General features: G+C 44.1%; 1 protein-coding gene across 1 annotated transcript in view; it reads left to right on the forward strand.

Annotated features, from left to right (window-relative positions):
* LOC124551314 (esterase FE4-like) overlaps positions 1-17,454 on the forward strand; it is a 100,963-nt gene extending 83,509 nt beyond the window's left edge. Inside the window, exon 10 of the mRNA XM_047126324.1 lies at positions 17,094-17,454. Coding sequence (XP_046982280.1) covers positions 17,094-17,247 — 154 coding nt within the window. The 3' untranslated portion in view covers positions 17,248-17,454. The remainder of the gene's footprint in view (positions 1-17,093) is intronic.
* The last annotated feature ends 6,912 nt before the right edge of the window (positions 17,455-24,366 follow it).

Below are 24,366 nucleotides of genomic sequence, written 5' to 3' on the forward strand. Positions count from 1 at the left end.
ATCGAAGATTTCTTCGTAAGGAGGATGCAGAATGTTATCTCGGATCGACAGATGTGAAAGTAATCTGAGGTGTACACCAGGGAAGTCGCTGTTCATGTGAAATGTCAATGATTTGCAGATATACACAGAAAAGCCAAAGAAACTGGTACACCTGTCTAATATCGTGTAGGGCTTCGACGAGCAGGCAAAAGTGCCGCAACACTGTCGGGCATGGATTCTACTAATGTCTGAAGTAGTGCTGGAGGGAACTGACACCATGAATCCTGCATGGCTGTCCATAAATCCGCAGTAGTAAAAGGGGGTGGAGATCTCTTCAGAACAGCACGTTGTAAGGCGCCCCAGACACGCTCAATAATGTTCATGTGTGCGGAGTTTAGTGGCCATCCGAACTGTTTAAATTCAAAAGAGTGCTCTTGAAACCACTCTGTAGCAATTATAGACGTGTGTGGTGTCGCATTGCCCTGCTGGAATCGCACAAGTCCCTCGGAATGCACAATGGACAGGAATGGATACAGGTGAATGAGACAGGATGCTTACTTACGTCTCACCTGTCAGATCGCATTTAGACATATCAGTGGTCCCATTTCACTCCAAATGCATACGCCCCACAACATGACAGAGCCTCCACCAGCTTGAACAGTACCCTGGTGACATGCAGGATCCATGGATTCATGAAGTTGTCTCCATACCCATCTGCTCGATACTATTTGAAACGAGACTCGTTCTACCAGGAAACATGTTTCCAATAATCAACAGTTCAATGTCGGTATCGATGGGCCCAGGCGAGACGTAAAGCTTTGGTTCGTGCAGTCATCAAGGGTACACGAGTAGGCTTTTGGCTCCAAGAGCCTTATCGATGATATTTCGTTGAATGGTTCGCACACTGACAGCATTGAAATCTGCAGCAATTTGCGGAAGGGTTGTACTTCCGTCACGTTGAACGATTGTCTTCAGTCGTCTTTGGTCCCGCTCTTGCAGGATCTCTTTTCGGCCGCAGCGTTGTCGGAGATTTGATGTTTTACCGGATTCTTGATATTCACGGTACACTCGTGAAATGGTCAGACCGGAAAATCCCCACTTCATCGCTACCTCAGAGATCCTGTGCCCCAACGCAAGTGCGCCGACTATAACACCACGTTCAAACTCACTTAAATCTTGATAAACTGCCATTGAAGCAGCAGTAACCGACCTAACAAATGCGCCAGACACTTTTTGTCTTATATAGGCGTTGCCGACCGCAGTGGCGTATTCTGCCTGTTTACATATCTCTTTATTTGAATACGCATGCCTATACAAGATTGTTTGGCGCTTCAGTGTATTAACAGTAACCACAATTATTGGCAACTTTCTTTAACTGAGCGGAAATGATAAGCTGTGCCGTTCACAAGATGAAATATGCACTATGTTATAACTAAAACATTAACGATTGTGGTTGGTATAGATCACCTCATAAAAATACCTGGATATTACAAGAGAGGTTGCTTATATATTAGCCGTGCGGCCCATCCTAGAATATCGTTCAGTTATGTCGTACTAGTACCAAACAGCACCAGCACTTAATGTGTCACGCATACAGAAAGGACAGCACGAATGGTCATAGGTTTGTTTGACCCCTAGGAGAATGTCACGGAGGGCCTATAGAAACTGAATTGGCAGATGCAAACTATCCTGACCAAAACAAAGTTTCAGAGACCCGGTTTAAACGATCAGTCTAGGAATACACAACATCTCCCTTTGTATCACTCCTATAAGGATAACGAGTAAGAGATTAGACTAATTTAAAAGAGGACAAAGGAGCCTAAACAATCTTTCTCCCAGCGCTATATACGTGAATGGAATGGAAAGGGGCCCCTAGTAATGGGTATTGGGTTGTTTTGGGGAAGGAGACCAGACAGCGAGGTCATCGGTCTCATCGGATTAGGGAAGGACGAGGAAGGAAGCCGGCCGTGCGCTTTGAAAGGAACCATCCCGGCATTTGCCTGGAGCGATTTAGGGAAATCACGGAAAACCTAAATCAGGATGGCCGGACACGGGATTGAACCGTCGTCCTCCCGAATGCGAGTCCAGTGCCAAAGCACTGCGCCACCTCACTCAGTTAGTAACGGGTATAACTGGAAGTGCCATCAGCCGTGAACATCACAGTGGTTTGAGTGATATGGACGCAGATACAGAGACCATTTTTCTTCACTGCGCAGTTAGTGTATTGTCATATTTTTGTTTAAGGTTTTATTCCATAGCAAAAGCTTTAAAGCTCTTCACGATACTAGACATATAGTAAACTTGACAATTTAATATAGTAGTTCGGTATCTCCTTTGTGTAACTGAGCAACTACCAGAATCGACAGGTTTTACGATGACGTAACTCTGCAGTAACTAGAACCGTTCAGTAGCAAAAACGCATAAAGTACCTGATTCAAATCTAAACTGAGCTGTCAATGTTGCAGAATGGCTGCCCTATGGAAAGGTATACCACGTTCCGTTTATGACGCCCGAATGCTGATGCTAGATGGGACATATCGTGCAAGAGTACGGAGAGTATGCACAATGTCTGAGCACTCTGCCAAAGACAGGTTTTCGGTGGAGAGTGCTACAGGGCGAATCATCTGAAACTTGCGGGAATGGAAAGTACTATTCATGTGCGGTTTTCACAGCATGGGTTAGTAGTCAGGGGGTCGTATTGTTAGCCAATAAATAAATTGTAATTATACTTAGAAAGTCTATTTTGTTTGCAAACAGAGACTTTTTTCAAAGGAACACTGCCTATCGACATTAACAGACTAAAAATAGGGAAAATTAGAACGTTAGTAGTGTTTCATATAGACTTCTGGTGCGAGTCGTTTATGACATCTGGTATTTGGAAGAGTTTCCACACTGACACTTCTTTGCGCCATTCGAGCTTCGTAGTTTCTGTTGTGGGTTGGCAGGAGAGCCAACACCGTATTATTAGAGGAAGCCGAAAGGTACGCGTTTTAGCTCACGCAGGCTGGCGTGAGGTCTGGAACAGGACAAGGAAATTAGACTTTAGAAAAACGGACGTAGCCGGTGGAGTACTCAACTTTAATCCATTAATGATGAGCGTCGCTCTTGACTGTACATGATTGCAGTATCAATACTAACTGGTAATGGCGCCTTGCTAGGACGTAGCAAATGACGTAGCTGAAGGCTATGCTAACTATCGTCTCGGCAATTGAGAGCGTATTTTGTCAGTGAACCATCGATAGCAAAGTCGGTTGTACCACTCGGGGCGAGTGCTAGGAAGTCTCTCTAGACCTGCCGTGTGGCGGCGCTCGGTCTGCAATCACTGATAGTGGCGACACGCGGGTCCGACGTATACTAACGGACCGCGGCCGATTTAAAGGCTACCACCTAGCAAGTGTGGTGTCTGGCGGTGACACCACAGTTTCTAGGTACGATGTTGTTATGTTTGCTTACATTGTCCTCGTGTGCTCCTGGCGCGCATTTCGAGTTGCTAATCAGTTAACGTGTGGCCGTCCAAGCAATGGGTCGTGAGTGGGCGATGGGATTTACCTACGCAGAAAAAGTCGGCACGCTCATCGTGCGTGAAGAGTATAGGAAGAATGCAGTTCATTCTCATATGGGTAAACGGCAAGATACCGCAACAGACGTCAACCATCTCTGCAGCTACGAGGGCTGTCCAGATTGATCGCGAATTGAAAATCACAGTGATAATCAGAAATGTTTCATTTGTAAGTTAGCTACACCTTTCAGCTACTTCTCTACGTAGTCGCCGTTCTGACTCAGCAGACATTCGTCGTAGCGTTGTACTAACTTTCCAATACCCTCATCATAGAAGGCAGCCGCCGGTGCTTTCCGCCAATTCTCTACGCTGGCCTAAAGCTCGTTGTCTGTGCCAAAATGTTGTCTTCATAGCCAGCGGTTCGTTTGAGCAGAGATGAAACTCAGTGGGAGACAATTACTGGCTGTATTGTGGGTAATCAAACATTTCCAATTGAAACGATGCAGGAACATCTTCATCAGCAGAATGAGGCTGAGAATTGTCTTGAAGAAGAAACCGCACGACAGTTATGCAATGTTGGTTGCATAGCTTCAGGGGAGAATTCTCACCAGGCCCTCGTACTTGGCGGGAGACACTATTTTCTATAACATCTTTACTCGCTCACTGAGAGCTCAGGAATGAAAAGAGCGACATAATTCTACCTAGAGTCATACTAGAGACACTGCCCAACACATCTTTGCAAAGCTTTATCGGATTTTCAGTTTCCATTTCGCGACCGATCGTAACTTACTTTCTGGACAGCCCTCGTATTTATCAACCTCTTCAAGCAGGTTCTGAAAGTGGTAGTGCAACAACTAGACAATTTAACAGAAGGAAACAGGTGACTACAGACCAGGAGGAAATTGATGTTCTTGCTGCTTTGCAGTCGATCCGCAAGTTAGCTCCCGGGCAATCACACGAGTCAGCAAGTGTCACACACATCGACGTAGGTTCCATTCCTATCACATCTCTCTCCAGGAAGAGCTGCTTGGAAACGAGTGTGAGAATTGTGTTTACTTCTGTACATGAATACTAAGACAGAATATTCCAGAGGTATCATGTATCTTGTTTAGTGATCAAGCCACATTTGCCAATCGTGGCCAGGCAAACCGCCGAAACAAGCGGTATTGATCTGTTGACAGTCCACATTGGCTTCTTCAGGTGGAACGTCAGCGTGCATGGAGTGTAACCGTGTGGTGTGAGATAGTCAACGACCAGCTCATAGACCTGCTTTTCATGAACAGAACACTGAACACGTAGAAGTACATCTACATCCACATCATAATCCATAAGACACATAATGGAGTGTGGCGGAGGGTACTTTCGGTACCGCTGTCTGATCCCTCTAACCCTGTTCCACTCGCGAATAGTGCATGGGAAGAATAATTGTCGGTAAACATCTGTATTGGCTCTAGTTTCTCGAATTTTCTCCTCGTGGTCAATAGACGAGATGTACGTTAGGGGAAGTAATATGTTGTCCGACTCCTCCTGAAAAGTGATGTCCCGAAATTTCAATAGTAAATCTCTCCGTGAAGCACAACGCCTCTCTTGTAACGTCTGCCAGTGGAGATTGTTTAGCATCTCCGTAACGCTCTCTCGCCAGCTAGACGATCTCATGACGAAACGCACCGCTCTTCTTTGGATCTTCTCTATCTCCCGTACAAGTTCTCACTGATAGGGATTCCACATAGATGAACAATACTCAAGAATTTGGAGAACAAGCGTCTTATAAGCCACTTCTTTCGTGGGTGAGTTACATTTCCTTAAGATTCTTCCGATGAATCTTTGGTGTCTGCTTTTCAAACTATCTGTTTTATGTGGTCATTCCACTTAAGGTCGCTCTGGATAGTTACGCCTAGACATTTTAGGGCAGACGCTATCTCCAGCTGTTTGTCATCTATAGTCTCGCTGAACAGTTGTGGAGTTTTTTTCCTATGTACGCGCAGTACGATACATTCATTTACGTTCAGGATCAACTGCTAGAGTCTGCACCATTTATCAATTCCCTGCAGATTCTTACTATCTTATGGCGTTACTACTTTGCTATAGACAATAGCCTTAAAGAGCGCCCCACACTGTCTACTAGATCTTTTATATATATTGTAAACAGCAACGGTGCTATCACACTTCCCTGTGGTACTCCGGATATTACCTTTACATCTGTTGATTTAGTTCCTTTAAGAGCGACGTGTTGAGTTCTATCTGCAAGAAAGTCTTGAATCCAGTCGCTGCTCCGACAGTCCGAAAGCTCGTATTTTTGTTTCGTTAAACGGCAATGCGGGACGATGTCAAATGCCTCACTGATATCAAGGAAGGTGGTATCAACCTGAGCGCCGTTGCCCACTGCGCTGTGTATCTCATGGAGCGCGTTGAGTTTCGCAGAGTCACTGTTTGCGGAATCCATGTTTATTTTTATAGAGGAGATGTTCATTTTTCCAAAAACGTCATAATTCTTGAGCATAAAACATGTTCCATAATTCTACAAGAGATTGTCGTCAACAATATAGGTCTATAACTGTGCGGTACTGTCTTACGGCCTTATTTAAAAACGGGAATGAACTGCGCTTTTTTCCAGTTAGCCAACTTGCGTTGCTGAAGAGATCTGCGAAAAATTATTGCTAGAATGGGGGCAAGTTCTTTCGCATAATCTTTATAGAATCTTATAGGTATCTCATCTCGTCCTGACGTCTTTCCACTACTAAGCGATTGTAGCTGCTTTTCATTTCCGTGATCGGTTATCTCAATATCTGCCATTTCGACGTTCGCACGACGATTGAAAGCAGGGACAGTGCTACGATTTTCCGCAGTGAAACAACTTCGGAAAATCGAATTCAGTATTTCGGCCTTCTCTCTGGTATCTTTCGTTTTGGTGCCGGTGTGGTCGCTGAGAGAATGAATAGATGATTTTGACCCATTACTGATTTTACATACGACCAAAATCTGTTACGGTTTTTATTCAGGTCAGTTGACAACGTCTTACTTTCAAAATCACTGAACGCTTGTCTCATTGCTCTCCCTACGCTCACTTTCGCTTCATTCAGCTTTTGTTCATCAACTAGGTTTTTACATTTCAATCTGAGAAGCATTGTAGCCTCCTAATAGACCATCTTCCAAGAATTCTAGAAAATGTTCCTCTACAGACTAGCAGGAAACTATGATATCGATGTGAAGACGACTGCCTATCACTAACATGACGATGAGTGTCGCGTAGCGGACCGGTGATGCGGTAAGGGGAGGCTGTAAACGGAACGGGACCGAATGCGGAACCAGTTTAGCGAAGATGCGGGTCACGAATAGGCCGCAAAATGAGAAATCCACTGGCTTGAGGGACTGCGACAAAGGGTTGGTTGTTGTGGCCCAGTGCCTGGGAGCGAGAGTCTCAGAGACGTCGATACTGGTCGGCTGCTCGCGTGCTACTCTCGGAGGCGTCTGTGGAAAGCATCTGAAACACGCTGGAATCGCGAGTAGTTCGTCGCAGAACGTGGAGGTCGCAGCAGACTCGTGCGCACTGTAAGGCGTCTACCGTTGACCTGATGACAGATATAACTCTGGTGCAGAACACACAATCCAGAGCACAGTACTCAATGCATAATGTTCAATAAAAGGCTTTGCAGCAGGGTCCTCTACGAAATGATGAGAGCTGTTGACAGGGGATGTCAAATTGATTCCATATTTTTAGATTTCCGGAAGCCTCTTATCACCGTACCTCACAAGCAAGTTCTAATGAAATTGAGCGCCCACGGCGTATCGTCTCCGCTCTGTTACTGGATTCGTGATTTCCTGTCTGAAACGTCATTGTTCTTAGTAAATGAGGGAAAGTCATCGAGTCGTTCCCCAAGGAAATGTTATAGGCCCTCTGCTGTAGTGCACAAACGAATTAGAGGGGGGGGGGGGGGGGGGGGGGAGAGAAGGAGGAGGGGGAGGAAGAGATTAGTGTTTAACGTCACGTCGACAACGAGGTCATTAGTGACGGAGCACAAGCTCGGATTAGGGAAGAATGGGGAAGGAAACTGGCCGTGCCGTTTGAAAGGAGCCGACCCGACATTTGCCTGAAGCGGTTTAGGGAAATGACGGAAGACCTAAATCTGGATGCCGGATGCGGGTATGAACGACTTAGTAGATAACTGAGCAGCATTCTTAGTTTGTTTGCAGATGATGCTGTTATTTACCGTCTTATAAAGTCATCAGATGATCAGAACAAATTGCCAAACAACTCAGAAAACATATCTGTATGGTGCGAAAAGTTGCAGTTGACTCTAAATAATGGAAAGTGTGAAATCATCCAGATGAATACCCAAAGGAGTTCGCTAAATTTCGGTTCCACGAAAAATCGCACAAATCTGATTGCTCAATTCACCTAAACACTTAAGGATTACAGTCCCGAATAACGTAAGTTGGAGCGAACACATAGACAATATTGTAGGTAAACGAATCTAAATACTACGATTTATTGGCAGGACACTGAGAAAATATAACAGGTCTATTAAGAGGATTGCATACTTTATGCTTGTACGTCCTCTTCTGTAGTATGCTGTGTGGCTTGGGATCCTCATCAGATACGATCGATGGAGGACAGTGTGTTTTTAGACCATCTGCAAAACTGAGGAACCTGTTAGGTTCGGTTAAGGATGATTTCGGTCTGAGGAAACGTGGTGTGCACAAGATTCCTTGTCAGTGTGGGGTGGCATACATAGGTCAGACATGTCGCACAGTACAAGAACGTTGCTATGAACATCAGCGTCATACACGCCTACGCCAACCGGAGAAGCCGGCAATTGCAGAACACTGTCTGAACACAGGTCATCACATGATTTTCATGATTTATGAAAAGACGGAAGTTTTATTCCCAGAATTCTCTTCCTGGGATTGCGTCATTAAGGAGGCAATACATATCCGTTCAGCTGATAACCTTATCAACAGGGATCCGGGATTTCAGTTGAGTACAGCCTGGAATCCTGCATTGGCTGCTGTTAAATCACGACGAGAAAGCAAAGAGCTTTCGATAATAGACCCGTCATAACTTTGCCAGCATGTTAGTAAACACAGCGTCAGCGCATGCGCAGAACGGCCGCTCTGCGTCTCCCGGAAGAGGGCGTTTGAGTCTGGCGCCATCTATCTGCAAATTTTTGCGTATGCGTGGTTTCCGCGCCTGCGCAATCTTCACGAGCGTGCTCTATATACAGCGGCGTCGACATGCGGATCTTGTCAGTCGTACCTAGCCACCAGCGAGGTTCAACCACCTGATGATGTCGGACAGTTGCCCCGAAGAAATATTGTGGGATTTGCACAACGTCATCCGGAGGCACACCCGTGAAGAATATTAACACCATTTGAACCATTTTGCGTGGTCAGAGGTAAAGCCCGAAATGTGGTATTCTCGGCACACCCTCGACACTATGGATCTCTGAATGTTGTACTCCCTAACGATTTACGAAATGGGATGTCCCACGCATCCTCTCCAACTACCATTCCGCGTTCAAAATCTGTTAATTCCCGTCGTGCCTCCATAATCACGTCGGAAACGTTTTGGCGTGAATCAGCTGAGTACAACTGACAGCGCCGCCAATGCTCTGGCCTCTTATACTTTGTGTACGCGATGTTACCGCCACCTTTATATGTGCATGTCACTATCACATGACTTCTGTCACCTCTGCCAGGAAGTTTCAAAAAGGAAGCTATTGAGGAAATCGTCTCAGGTTATCTGGCGAGTTGTGGCATCGAGTAGCCGCATCCTTTCAAGGAGTTGTTTCTTGTACTAAGTCAGCTTTCGCACCCATAGAATGACCCGCCATCATTTTATAGAATTTCGTTTTCCGCATCAGAGTGAAAATAAAAGCTTGCAGCACAGCTTAAAGCCCACAGCACAGCCTGAATAAGAGATGGGAAAGACTTGCACTGAAAATGAATTATTCAAAACAATTATTGATCTGACTGCGTATGTTCCTATGAACGCAATTATTTCTGTTTAAAGTGCTATTTCTTGCATATTTCATTGAGCTGGTATACTATTAACTTTTGGAGGTCTTCATTCTTTTGAATGATAATATCATCTGCAAACAAAAGTACGTTCAAGCATTCCTCATTCGTTACCTTAGTTCCTTTTGCTATACATTTACCTTTACGAAGAATGAAGTCAAAGCAAAAATTTAAAAAGAGGTAGGTGATAGCAAACACCCTTGTGTAACACCTTGGTTAATAATTAGTTCTTCTAGTCATTTTCTACCTGCGTTTATTTACACTGGCGTATTTTTGTAAAAAAAAAAGTCCACTACGTGTATTAGGTGATAAGGATGTTCACAGTGGGACATATTCTTCCGTAGAATGTCACGGCTCATACGGTCAAAAGCCTCCTAAAGGTCAATGAAGGCCATATGGGTTTCTGTTTTAAGTAATCTGTGTTTTTTACAATTTTTTAAATTACAAACACATTGTCTGTGCGTGAACGAACTAATCTAAATCCGTTTTTTCTTTAGAAATAATAGCTTCCGTGATACTCTTCATGCGGTTATTGATTATCTTTGAACATAGTTTGTAGCCAGTGTTAAGGATACACATGCCACTGTAGTTTTTATAGTCATTACGTTTCTATTTCTTGAAAAGTGAGAACTTTTACTGTATACCAAGCGTCTAGGATCTTGCAGTTCGTCCAACATCCATTTGTTAATTTTAAAAGTCTTTCATGTAGTGGTAAGCCTCCATATTTCATTAGTTCTGCATTTGTTCTATCTATTCCAGTAGCTTTCCTGTTCTTCATGTCTTCCAGATCAACTTGTAGCTGGATCTACTTTCCATTATACATACTATCTCATATTCGTCCTTCTATGTAAACTATAAGGATGTATACTGATCTATTCTTTGCTCACTGTGTATAATATCCAGTGAGGCAGTGTATTTTTCTTCCTTTCTCAAGGCTTTCTTGACTTTACATGGATATTCTGTAAATCATATTTAAGGCAGAGGGTACATCGAACCACCTTCACAATTTTCTATTATTCCAATCTCGTATATCTGATTCCCCTTATTTTATCGTGGTGGTCGTTTCTCCCTATGTAGATCGGCGTCAACAAAATATTTCCGCATTCGGAAGGGAAAGTTGGTGATTGGAATTTCGTGAGGAGATTCCGTCGCAACGAAAAACGCCTTGCTTTTAATGACGTCCAGCCCAAATCCTGTATCATTTCTGTGACACTCTCTCCCATATTTCGCGATGATACAAAACGTGCTTTCTTTCTTTGAACTTTTTCGATGTAGTCCGTCAGTCCTATCTAGTAAGGATACCACACCGCGCAGCAGTATTCTAAAAGAGGACGGACAAGCGTAGTGTAGGCAGTCTCCTTAGTGGATCTGTTACATTTTCTAAGTGTCCTGCCAATAAAACGCAGTCTTTGGTTGGCCTTCCCCACAACATCTTCTGTGTGTTCCTTCCTCCTTTGTATGCACACTGTTGTCTTCCGTGTACGTCGTGCTCTAAGCCACTTATGAACATGTCTCACAATTCTTGTGTGCTCTATTTGTTCCGCGGCGTTGCTTTTTATTTTGTATGTTTCCCAGCTATCTGATGTGTTTGTCTGTACAGACTTCAAATATGCTACTTGCTGTTCTTTAATGCCTTTTTTTAAATTTCTGTATGGTAAAATTTGAGTCGTTCTTCCCCATCTGTTTTCTTCTTTTTATCAAGTGCTTCAGGAGGCTGCGTTAATGATGCAGGTCTTATATTATTGCATTCTGTATCGATGTCTATACTTACTGGTAGTGAAGCAAGTTCCTTTGCATGTTCAAAATCAAGGTGTGTCCATCGTTGATGCTTTGGTCAGCCACTGTTGTACCAGTCGGTTTAGCCGATGTTGACGCTCGTCACCTGTTCTGAATAGCGCTGTGAAGTGCATCGCTGCATCTGGCCGATGCACTGCTTATCACATCCGCAACTGAGGCCACAGACACCAGATGCCTGTAGTCCTAGTTGGTCCTTCACTGAACCATCCATATTCTTGATTTTAACCACTGACCGAAAAAGTATTTTCACGTTGTGCTTCTCCAATATCCTGGTAACCTTGAGATGCGGGGGGCGCTGGCTACGGAAGGAAGGCCAGTCGCTTCGCTTCTTCTTCTGCGTTCTTTCCTTTCTTGTTCCTGTTCGGCTGGAGAGCTGTAATTCGGCAGGTCGACTTTGCTTGTGGCATATGGCTCACGCTGACTGTGTCACGTTATTGAACACAGATTTGCGTTGCGCTGGACGGAGGCATCTATTGGCGTTTAGGTGCAGCTCCGTGTGAATCTTCTTGCTGCAGACAGAATGTCCCAGCGTGCCACCAGGAATATTTATCAGAATCACGGTAGGTATTCGTTTCTGTACACCTCATTGCTGAACCTCAAATTGTCGTGTATGCTGTTAAAGTGGCACAGGAATTCTTGTCGGTTTTCTTAAGTGTGCGGCCAAACCAATTACGTGGCGTCCACATAGACACTGCACAAAAAAGTTTCAATGTTGGAAACCCTGTAATTGTCTCCTACAGCAACGTATAAGTTTGAGATTAAACTGAGAGCTGGTTGAACCCTTCTCTGGATGACGCAAAAGGATTGACTTCTGCCACGCTTCAGGCAGCAGGTTATCGACACATGCGGAAAATAGTCCACAGCTCAGAAGTTCGTGTGAGCTGTGAGGTGTGAGGTGTGAGGTGGGTCAGTGATGTCACAATGGAAACAAATTTCACCCTAGTCCTGCCCAAAGCCACCGTGAACGTTTCGTACTATGCGATGGTCGTCACACACCCTCTTGTTCACATTTCACCCCTTCTTTTGACACTTCTACAACAGAGGTCAGTGCACGCAACGCACAGCTTTCAAATCTCACGGTTTTCTTACAGGTTGCCGATGACAGATTTCGGCTGATCGCCATCTTCGCATCTGTTGCAAATATACATATTGGGTAAGCGACCAGGTTCAATTAATTGAGATTAAATCTATACAAGTCTTAGTAATACATGAAATATAAAATGTAAAATATTTATACCCATGTATGACAGTCATACGTACAGTCAAAATATTCTGATATACATCATCGTCAAATTAAATATGTGCGTGCTAAACTCAGATTGATTCAGTATTTATACAAAAACCTAATGCCAGCGGAGGGCACTTTATCCAGAGTACCTAGTAAACCAGTATCGTCAACATAAAGATTAAAATGCGGTATGCATTGTCTTTAGTTAAAAAAATTTTCCTTGGCTAAACGAGCGTCTGTCATTAAAAACAGTATAAAAAGTATAAAATTAAAATAAAAATAAGAAAATCACAAATCTTCTATCCTAAGATTAGTTAACAGTGAACGAAACCATAACACACTTAATAAATTAGTGACCATTAATTAAAAATAGAAAATTGATAATCGATATTATATTAGAGTGCAGTATCGATGCCGAATATGTCGTGACTTCTGTACATGACTTCCTTGTTTTCGTGCGGTTGAGCTCACGGAGGACGGCTCAGTCTCCTTGTCGCCGGCGGCCGGCACACGCTAATCCGTTGGGGTGCTCCACGCTACTCAAACTAGTAGGTCTCTGAATATATCAAAGTAAGCATTCAGGTTAAACTCTTTCTGTTCATTCAGCAACAATTCTGGTTGCTGTTTCCTGTGCACATAAACCTCCATTTCTTCGAGCAGTTTCATTAATTGTCCCTTTGGCGCCCTGTGCAACACTTTCATATTACTATCTATACGTCCTCTATGTCTTTCTCTGTCAAAATGTGTACCGAAAGCGCTCTTGTTTTGATTAAATGTATGTTCTCTAAAACTAGTTGGAAATTTCTTCCTGTCTGACCGATGTAAAATTTATGAAAGTCCTGGTAGCACGCACATGTTTAATTTGACTATGATTTATATCAGAATATTTTAACGGTACGTATGACTGCCATACATGGCTATAAATATTTGATATTTTATATTTCATGCATCACTAAGACTTGTATAAATTTAATCTTAATTAATTGAACCTGGTCGCTTACACAGTACTTATATTTACGACAGATCTGAAGATGACGAAAAGCCGAAACCGGTCATAAAGTGTAAAGAAATCTGTGATCAAGACGGACTAGTGAAAATAAAAGCCGGCCGCGGTGGCCGAGCGGTTCTAGGCGCTTCAGTCTGGAACCGCGTGACTGCTACGGTCGCAGGTTCGAATCCTGCCTCGGGCATGGATGTGTGTGATGTCCTTAGGTTAGTTAGGTTAAGTAGTTCTAAGTTCTAGGGGACTGATGACCTCCGATGTTAAATCCCGTAGTGCTCAGAGCCATTTGAATAATGTTTTTTAAATAAAAGTGCTAAAAATAAAATTGTAGCGGTCTCATATACGACCTCTATGTCTTCAATTGGTGGCATAAAGGCCGTCAATGAAAGCACCCCTTTCCTTGAGGCGTTGACTCTCGCATTTTTCGCGGTGGAAAACAACAGTTCTCATGCAGTGGAAGACAACAGTTCTTAGTGCAATGAGCAACAGGAGACGTTCTTGACAACGTTCGTCATTGCTTACACTCCCGAGACGATCCAGCCCCAATCCACCTCTAAGGCCATCGTGGGGCTGCACCCCGACTGAACGTGGTCCGAACCCTTTGGAGTGTAGTATGACCGCGATTGATGCTCTTGTTGTGGCTGTGCCCTCTTGTAAAGTTTTGTGGTTCCTGACTGGATGAGGAGAGGATGGTATGATACGTGAGTGTCCTCTCATTACGACGCAAAATTCATACGTGGTTAAAATACACTTTATTACAGGAACCCACTGAGTACTTAACTTCAGTGATGTCCGATATCATGTTTGTGGTTAAAAGCAATCAAATAACATGTACTAATTCTTCAGTCTTCTCCGTGTCCATATCACAAATATGTACAATGACTAACGTTCCTTAAAAGCTAGCTACGGTGCGAGACGATTATCACTGTAAGGCTAGAGCACAGTGCGACGTTCTGACGTGCAGTGCGAACTGAGTTCCGACGCGACGTACTGTGGTCATGAGCTCGAGAGAGTGAGAAGACAGCCTGTGTGCACGCTGCCCAAGGGACATTGTCGGCGCGTAGCCTCATGGCGTGTCTTGGTCTTCTCTTGTCATAGGCGCGCCTGGTTCTATGCCTTCTACATAATGTTTCCTAGTGCCGATCGGCGTGCTCGTGAAGGCATACGCCAGCACAGCTCTGGTAGTTGGGACGAATAGGGATCGTTCAAAACCGTTAGGCAAAATGTGGACGAGATCTGAAGCAGCAAAAGTTGTTTATGCTCTTTCAGCCCTCCTGTTTCGCTCCCTCCAGTGCATTGATCACGGAAGAGTGCAACACTGAGCTACATGTGAACAAAACAGCAAACGGCCCCTCTAAATCATCCCCCTTCCCTTCCTGTCAGGCAAAGTGTCCCTCTAAAGCCCTTCCCCCGCTCTCCAAGCCCCCCTCGTCACCCAGTCGACAACTTCCTCGGTGCCAACTTCCAACCTTTGTTCAGCACGATATAAATGAACCTGCTAGAGACTTGGACATCTTGAATAGTTTTGAGCTGTCATTACCGCTTCCACCCTGCGTAATTGTGGTGTGCGTAAGACCTTCAGTACAGACACCATCAGATTATTTGACTTGTCGCTCTAACGAAGTAGGCGAGTGTCAGCAATATGTCTCGTGGTCTTATCGTGGCATGTTTATCTTCTGCCGTTAGGTCAGACGATAGAAATGCCACTTGCACGCTTAGAGTAGCAGATTCACGGTGACCAACTTTAAACAGAACTTGATTAATTTTCAAAAATGGCTCTGAGCACTATGGGACTCAACTGCTGAGGTCATTAGTCCCCTAGAACTTAGAACTAGTTAAACCTAACTAACCTAAGAACATCACAAACATCCATGCCCGAGGCAGGATTCGAACCTGCGACCGTAGCGGTCTTGCGGTTCCAGACTGCAGCGCCTTTAACCGCACGGCCACTTCGGCCGGCGATTAATTTTCACACACATTTATTAAAATAATAGCAAGCATAAAAATTACTTAACTTGGTTCTGGGGGCTATTTACAATTGACAATCTGAAGTCCTTTAGTGTGGGTACGTTAATCTTCTTCTCACATATATCTCTGATACTTGACAAAAGTGTCTATACATTTATCTTCATGGCTATGTACAGGAATATGGTAATCTTATTAGGCGCAGACTGAAACTTGACTATAGACTGGTACAGGCAAATGTAGAACTCGTACAGACTGGTACAGACTAATGCAGACTGGTACAGACTGGTGCAGACAAATGCAGACTGAGTAATCGGAGGTCTGTACACTCGTTATAATACCTCGCGCGTTCATGTGCCACTGCGCGAGTGTGATTAACGAGGAGAAAAGGTTCTACGTCAGCAGCAATCTCATTGGCTGCGTTACGTAGTAATACGCAGATCGGCGGAAGCAGAATTTGGTCCGTCTCTATGGCAGCGCCATCTCGTAGTGCGGAGACGGACGAGCGCTGCGCCTCCGCTGTTGTGCTTAGTGGGGCGCGCTCTAGTGGGACAGTTGTGTTCGCGCTGACTACGCGGAACTATTTACACAACAGTAATAAATGTGGTCGGTTTGCACTCCAAATGCGTCATACAACGTACGTTGGGATTGCATCTCCACGATCTTCCTTGGAGTAGGTTCACTCGCCCACGGGAAAAGGCGGGGGGGGGGGGGGTCCTTGAGCAGTGCTTTACGTTGTTAATAACGTCATCCTGTTGCTCGTCGCACTATGAACTGTCATTTTCGACCACGAAATCTATGGGAATCAACGCCCAAGTGAAGGGATTTTCGTGTCGATACTGCTCAATTGCGTGTTGGACATGTTTTCCCTGACCACCCAAAAGAAACCCGACTGATTTCAACACTGGGTGTCGGCATTCCGACATCCACTGCAGAGGCGTAAGTAGAAGGGCTGAAATGTGGGTAAGGGAGGACGCGACGACCTTCCCATCCTGTGAGACGTCCGAGATCGCTTTAGCCAGACTTGTGGAGAAATTGGTGCCAATATGATTTCCTTAACGCACCTAAGACCTCAAATGAACGTGTGAGCTGTGGCCTTCTTCCACATCTGTCGACACCTTACTGTTTGAAGTGCCGCCTACCTCGCGGGTGACGTCGGAGGACGTCACGATTTTCCGTCATTTCAGAGGACGGTTGTAGGCACCTCTGAGGCAAATTGCAAACTTAAGCGTTACAATGCTAGACAGTTACAGGGTTTACAGACAGTGACACGTTTTTTTGTGCAGTGTGTATCAAACGCCTTTCGTTTCGAGCACGTTGTTTCGAAAGTTGTTTCCTCGTATTGCTCTGTTCATGCTAGCGATGTGTAGCTCTAGAGGGGACCATAGCGATTCAGTTAGTCTGTTCTTAGAACCAAACAAGTGGTGGTGAGCGCGTGTCGATGCGGTTTCACCATGTCGCTGTCGAGTGAAAGACGTGACGTCGAAGCTGAATAAGACATCATCCTACTCCAGACGTATCTCTTGAAGCACCTACAAGAACTACTTATTTCTGCTATGTGTATGTCTTTTTCTGCTTGTGAGGAACTTTGCCTTTGGTGTGCGCAGGAAAGTGACCGACCCGGAGGTGTCATGGCCGCCTTTCACAGAGCAGGACCAGTCCTACCTGCACGTCACCAGCGACGGGCTGACCATAGCCAAGCGGCCATTTGAGGAGCGGGTGGCCTTCTGGGAGAAACTCTACGACCGGTACGGTAGCTAGCAGCAGTGCAGCAAACAACAGCATCAGGGGAAGTCGCAGAAACCTTCTGACGAGAGAGAAATTTCCCACACTTCATCGTGACGAGATAAACTTGTGGTTCATGTACACCTAAATCCTGGAAGTTCATCCAATATTTAATCAATTACGGTTGTGTAAAATACCACCAGTGTACACTTACCATTTCATTAAATAAAACAGTACTATTTACTTTCTCAATTTTAATTACTCACAGGCGGCCAATGACGCCATTCCAATAGCCAGCTGTCTCAGCTTTCCTGACGGTAAGCAACCTCAATGTCGGAAGAGTTCGATATTTAAGCTTCTATCTTGTCCATTATGGACCTTGAACCTGCGACTGTGTACCCTAAATATAATCATATTTCTTGTATTTACTGCATCTACGATCTCGATGCCTACGAATTTACGATCATAAAATCAAAAGTATTTTCATGAGAAGATGTTGTCGTAACTATACATAATAAACCATGGAAGAAAAAATAAGGGGAGGTGGCGCTACAGACTTACGCCGTACGCTGTTTTGAAGCCCCAAAACGATAGCACACTACTCTTTAAATGGAGATAGATTACGATTGCTTTTAGTTCGTAAGTTCTGTCATGTAGGAGAAGCCCGGCTAAAACGACGTACCATTCTGCTTTTAGGTCGTTACTGGTTCGTAAACCACGATATTAAATAAAATTTGTATCAGAACCTTGTCTCATTCACTTGCAGGTTTCACAATCTTGGTGCCATGTTTTTAAATCAATATGAATCATAGATTTGTGACATTTTTGTGAAAAGTACATAACGTGTCATTTTAGACCGATGTCAGGGTAAAATGATATAGGTCTAAAATAAAGTAATAAATTAAGAAAAAATTAGACATCTGATTCATTTAACAGATTTGTCTTAACAAATAAAAGACTGTTCCTGAAACAATTCTTCAGCAGTATCAATGAAGGTTTCTCAGTTCATTCGTACAAAAAGTGAAGGCTGAAAGTAAAATTACGAAGGTGAATCCACGAAACAACAAAATTAGTTCCGTTTTTGAACAAATAGACGTCACCAATGTTATCTAGTTGCAGACATCACAAATAAAGTTTATTATTCTGTGTCTTATCCAGCACATTCAGTGTGCGCCCACAAATACACTGCTGATACCGTATCCAGTGATCGCCGGGTTTTCGACACTCTTGTATTTCCAAGCAGTGCGAACTGTGACAATCGTCGGGAGCATCAATGTTGTCGCCAACAAGGTCTCTTTTGTACAATATTTCTTGTCAAAACTTAACTTTTCTCTTTGCTTTTCTCGGACATTTGAAATGCAAAATGTCAAACCAAACATGTGTGACTGAAATAGTTTCAGGTGTTGTACCAGTTAACACTCCAAGCAGTGTTAAAAGTTGGTTGGAATCTAGGCAGTCCTTTCTGAGCACTATTGAACATTTTATTCGTATTCCTAGTTCGACTTATAAGCGTAGCCTGCGGAACTCCGAATGCTTTAGACTTCCGCAGCTATCGCATCTCGCCTCTACACCGCATCCCGACTGCACAGACAATTTCCTTACTGTATTCCCTGCCATCCGAAACGGGAAATTTACGAACTTACATTTCGCCTATGTAAATTCGTTGCACTTGTGTGCCATTGCATTTTTGTTAATTCATGTTTAATGTTTCGTTTAATTCACTTTATTAAATAATGACCCACCTTGCTACGTCATTTTACCCGGGTTGCTAAATTTAAACAGATACGTAAAGTAAGCAGCTTAATTAACATCAGAGGTCACACAGAATAGAACTAGAGTCCACTTCGGGGTAAAACAGCATAGTGTGACATTTTACCCTGATACATGGTATATCACATATCACTTCAGCCTGAAACGCCTTTTTTGATTCATTCCAGAAACGTTCAACTACTGCGTCCTCTAGCAGAAACTCCTACTTCCCAAAACACAGCTTTACAAGGTAACATATACTTTTCTCAAACACGTAATTATCTACAATACTAATAATACTATACTAATACTATACTATAGTATAGAAAACGTATTCATTCATCCTTTGGCTACGTTTCGAGCTGCAGCATGACATTCAGACGGTGGATATTTTCAGGAGCTTTATGTTGTGCAGATGGTCCAGAAAGCCGCAGGACTCGTGATCTCGGTGAAAGTAGGGGAAGGGGTGGTAGCCCTTGAGCAGTGCTTTACGTTGTTAATGACGTCATCCTGTTGCTCGTCGCACTGTGAACTGTCGTTTTCGACAGCGAAATCTATGGGAATCAACGCCCAAGTGAAGGGATTTTCGTGTCGATCCTGCTCAATTGCTATATATAATACTATACTAATAATAAATGAATATATGTGAACAAAAGTAATGAAGTTGGAGGCTTACCTATAAGTTTTTCGTTCACAGTACCAAGCTGGCAGCTCATGGCCACATACGTAGGAACAGGGTCGCCTGTCGGCCTTTCTATACAGCTTAGTGCAGGTGGCCCCACTCAGTTGGTTTCGTCCACTGCCTTACTGTGTTATTTTACCCGGGTATGTCATTACAGCCTGACATCCCCTACTTGTGACAGCTGTTTTAAATAGTAAATATTACAATGCTTACGCTTATATCTGTCTCATTGTTACATCTCACTTCGAAATCTTACCTATCAAGCGTAAATTTCGTGCGCCGCCAGTAATAGCAAAAAAACAGTGAGTTCATTTTTGCAAGCATGCATAACGTGTAACTGACAAAACGACATCACAATCGATTATTTTTTTGTGTGAAACGACGGGATCAATATAAATGGCACCTACTTTCAGCGAGATCACGAGTCCTGCGGCTTTCTGGACCATCTGCACAACATAAAGCTTCTGAAGGTCATGCTGCGGCTCGAAACGTAGCTAAAGGATGAATGAATACGTTTTCAAAAATCATTGCACATTGATTGGTCGCAGTATCAATAAAAAACATCCAATATCTATAGTTGTGATTCTCGCTTTAACAGGATGATTTTTTCCACCACCTACAAATTCTAGGAATTAATCGATGAGAGCATACGCAGCAAAAGAAGGTCTAATGAACTTTTGTCCGGAAATTCATGGTTTACGGGCTAGAGATCATTTATTCAGTCATACATTGTTAAAGAGACTGCGATCTATAATGCACTGTACCATGCAACCATAGTTACAGTATGTGTCGAAAATCGTTTTCATGTGCCTCATTGCGTGCGTCGCCGTGCCGTAGCGTGTTCTATCTGATAGGTTCACATCGGCCAGGCTGCACCCGAACACCGTCAAAGGCAGCGTGAATACGCTGCTCCAGTGTCTCCACATCTGGAATGGAGTCCGCATACACGATACTCGTGAGATGGACCCATAACCAGAAATCGCACGGGTTGAGATACGGTGAACGAGCAGGCTGTGTAAATGGATCCCCTCGTCCCATCCATTGACCAGGGAAGACTCAATTGAGATGTTTCCGGACGTTAACGACGAAGCTGGCTCGAGCAGCGTCGTGTGGCAGCCACATAGCCCTTCGTATCATCAATGGCTCTTCTTCTAGCAGGGGAGGCAAAGTCACTCGCAAGGAACGCCGATAGTTCCGGCGTGTTAGGAAGGAAGACTGGTCCCAAAACACCGTCGGCAGTTATCCCGGCCCACACATAGCGGCTGCACCGATGCTGATGATTCGCTTACAGTTCCACAGATGACTGTTATGAAAGTTGAAGACACCACTTCGCATAAAGGTGGACTCATCTGTGAATAGCACGGATGACACAAATCCCGGAAACGTGGTTTTCCTGGTGAAGAAATCCGTGATAAAACTGCTCCTGATGTGGAAAGTCTGTCGCTAATAATCCCTGCGCACGCTGTAAGTAACAATTGTCATGGAGAGCGTTCCACACGGTCGCCTGGCTTACCCTGTACCTGCGGCCCAACTGCCTGGTTCTGACTCGGCGGTCGCCTTCCACAGCATGAATCACATTTTCCTCCAAGTCTGGTGTCCGAATATTTCCGGTACGTCCTTCATGATTTCCTGTTTGCTGATACAATCTTGCTGCCCGCCGCCCGTTGCCATTTGCCTTTTCGTAAGTAAACATCATATCTGTAAGCTCTCGATCTGAAAACGGAACCATTGTGTACAACGCTGTATCACAGCCACTACAAGGTGAGTCAGAAAGACAAGTGAATCGGACACAAGAGAGTGCGCTAGGGCATGGGGTATGAGGAACAGTAACGCCCTCTAGGAGACCGCGCATACTGTAACTGTGGCTGCACGGTACAGCGCGTATCAGACCGCAGACACTGTAACAAAGTAAGAGTGAATGAATGGTCTCTAGCATGGAAACCATGCATTTCCGGAAATACATTCATTAGACCATTTTTGTTCCGTATCCTCTTATCCACTAATCCCTAGAGTTTGTACACGGTGGAAAAAATCTCCCTGTACGTTGGCGTGCTAAGTAGAGGTATATTATCTAATACGAGTTAATCGTAAGAAAGACGAAGACGAATACGAATACGACGAGTTCGTTGCGAAAGGAGAACTGCTACTTGTTGAGGGCCAGAATTGCGGACGACGCAGTAAAATGACAAGTGAAGCAATCCTTCCTCCTAAAACGTAATATTACACATGGTAGCCACGCTATGCAAGATGCCGGTGTTCATTTTCTTTTATTCGTCGTGTTCCGTAGATCCCATCAACAAGGTGACACATCAGGTATGTGGAACGAATCAAGGTATACATTAACATGACGCTATAGTGTGCGTACTGTAAGACTTTCGGTACACACACCATCAGATTATTTGACTTGTCGCTCTAACGAAGTAGGCCAGTGTCAGCAATATGTCTCGTGGTCTTATCGTCTCGTGTTTATCTTCTGCCGTTAGGTCAGACGATAGAAATGCCACTTGCACGCTTAGAGTAGCAGATTGACGGTGACCAACTTTAAACAGAACTTGATTAATTTTCACACCCATTTATTAAAATAATAAAAAGCATAGAAATTACTTAACTAGATTCTGGATGCTATTTACAAATGACAATCTGAAGTTCCTTTGGTCTTGGTACGTTAATCCTATTCTCACATATCTATGATACTTGTCAAAGTGTCTATTCATTTATCTTCTGGCTATGTACAGGAATATGATAATCTTACTAGGCGCAGACTGAAACTTGACTACAGACTAATGCAGACTGACTAATCGGAGGTCTGCACGCTCGTTGTAATACCTCGAGCGTTCAGGTATCAATGCGCGAGTGTGATCCGCGAGGAGAAAAGGTTCTACGTTAGCAGCACTCTCATCGGCTGCGAGACATATTAATTCGCGGATCGGCGGAAGCAGAAATTGGTCCGTCTCTAAGTCAGCGCCATCTCGTAGTGCGGAGACCGACGAGAGCTGCGCCTGCGCTGTAGTGCTTAGCGGGGCACGCTCTAGTGGGAAAGTTGTGTACACGCTGGCTACACAGAACTATGTACACAACAGACACAAATACATCATCGAAACGATTTATTCTATTAACAACAAACTACCATTATACTGCTTAATGCTATTCACACTAATGCCATCTACATTTAATTGAGTGAATTAGTAAGGCAGCCGCTTGGAAGATGCTTCTGGCTTCTCAGTTATACTATATAGTTTCTGTTCAACTGTTAAAAGTAGTTTGGTATTTACCTGATTACGAATGAGTTTTTTGAAATAAAATATTCTTATGTCTAAAATATTGAGTCCTGTTTACAGATGGTCCGCGCACAAAGCGCACGTTACCAATACGTTTCAAAAAGCCACCCGCGAAAATGCGATTATTTAGGGGTCATGCCTCGGGTTCTGTTCACTGGTTTGTTGATTACTTTGGGGGAGGGAACCAATCAGTGAGGTCATCGGTCCCATCCTCTTCCACAGGAACGATCCCGCCATTTACCTGAAGCGATTTGTGGAAATCACGGAAAACCTAAATTAGGATTGCCGGATGTGGGTTGGAACCGGGTCCAGTGTGCTATTCACTGCCACCCCTTTTCCCGGTGGATTCCACTGAACTCCAGGAGTCAAATGGCTTGGATAGGCCTTGGTCTAGCGACCATTTGTACACCTATCGGAACGATGGACATATTGTAGGTACCGTACAGGACAGGATCAAAATTTAAACATTTACACTTCCTCCAGCCCAAGGGAATTCAGCAAATCGGTTGGATCTTTTGCATTAGATGAGAACGAATTTGCTAGGATAACCTCGTGTTCTGCTAGGTGGTCTTTTAGCCAACCAAGAGGGCAGTTGGCGAACCCTCCACTTCGGCGCAAGCAGTTCAGAATACTTTCATCTATATCTACATCTAGATTGATATTCTGAAAAAATCACACTTAGTGCCTAGCGGAGGGTTCATCGAACCATCACAACAATTCTCTATTATTTCACTCTCGAACAGCGCGCAGAAAAAATGGCCACCTACACATCTCCATGCAAGCTCTGACCTCTCTTATTTTATTGTGATGATCGTTTCTCCCTATCTAGGTGGGCTTCAATAACATATTTTCGCTTTCGAAGTAGAAAGTTGGTGATTGAAATTTCGTTACAAGATCCGGCCGCAACGAGAAATGGTTTTGTTTTAATGATGTCCACCCCAAATGCTGTATCATGGCCGCGATACCCTGTCCCCTACTTCTCGATAACACGAAACGTGCTGCTGCTCTTCGAACTTTCTCCATGCACTCGGGCCTGGTAAGGATCCCATAACGCGCAGCAGTACTCCAAAAAATGACGGAAAAGCCTAGTATAGGCAGTCTCTTTAGTAGACCTGCTGCATCGTCTTAGTGTTCTGCCAATAAAAGTCAGTCTTTGGTTTGCCTTTCCCATTACATTTTCTATGTGTTCTTTCCAATTTACGACTCGGCTATCTTTGGTGACATGAGTTGCGTGAACAGCATAGTTGCCTGGAAGGAATGTAATGTTGCTGATAGAATAAAACAGATGTCATAGGTGGTTATGGGATCCAACAGACAGATAGCACAAATGCTGATAGAAAAGCAAATTTGATTGGTAGAAAATTACGGGAACAGGCGAAGGTCAATCTACGGATGTGAGTAAGAAATCAGTAGATGCTTGCGTCGGACAGGTACGGAGTGAATAAG

The sequence above is a fragment of the Schistocerca americana genome, chromosome 9 (genome assembly GCF_021461395.2).
Source record: "Schistocerca americana isolate TAMUIC-IGC-003095 chromosome 9, iqSchAmer2.1, whole genome shotgun sequence".
In the NCBI taxonomy this organism is placed as follows: Eukaryota; Metazoa; Arthropoda; class Insecta; order Orthoptera; family Acrididae; genus Schistocerca; species Schistocerca americana.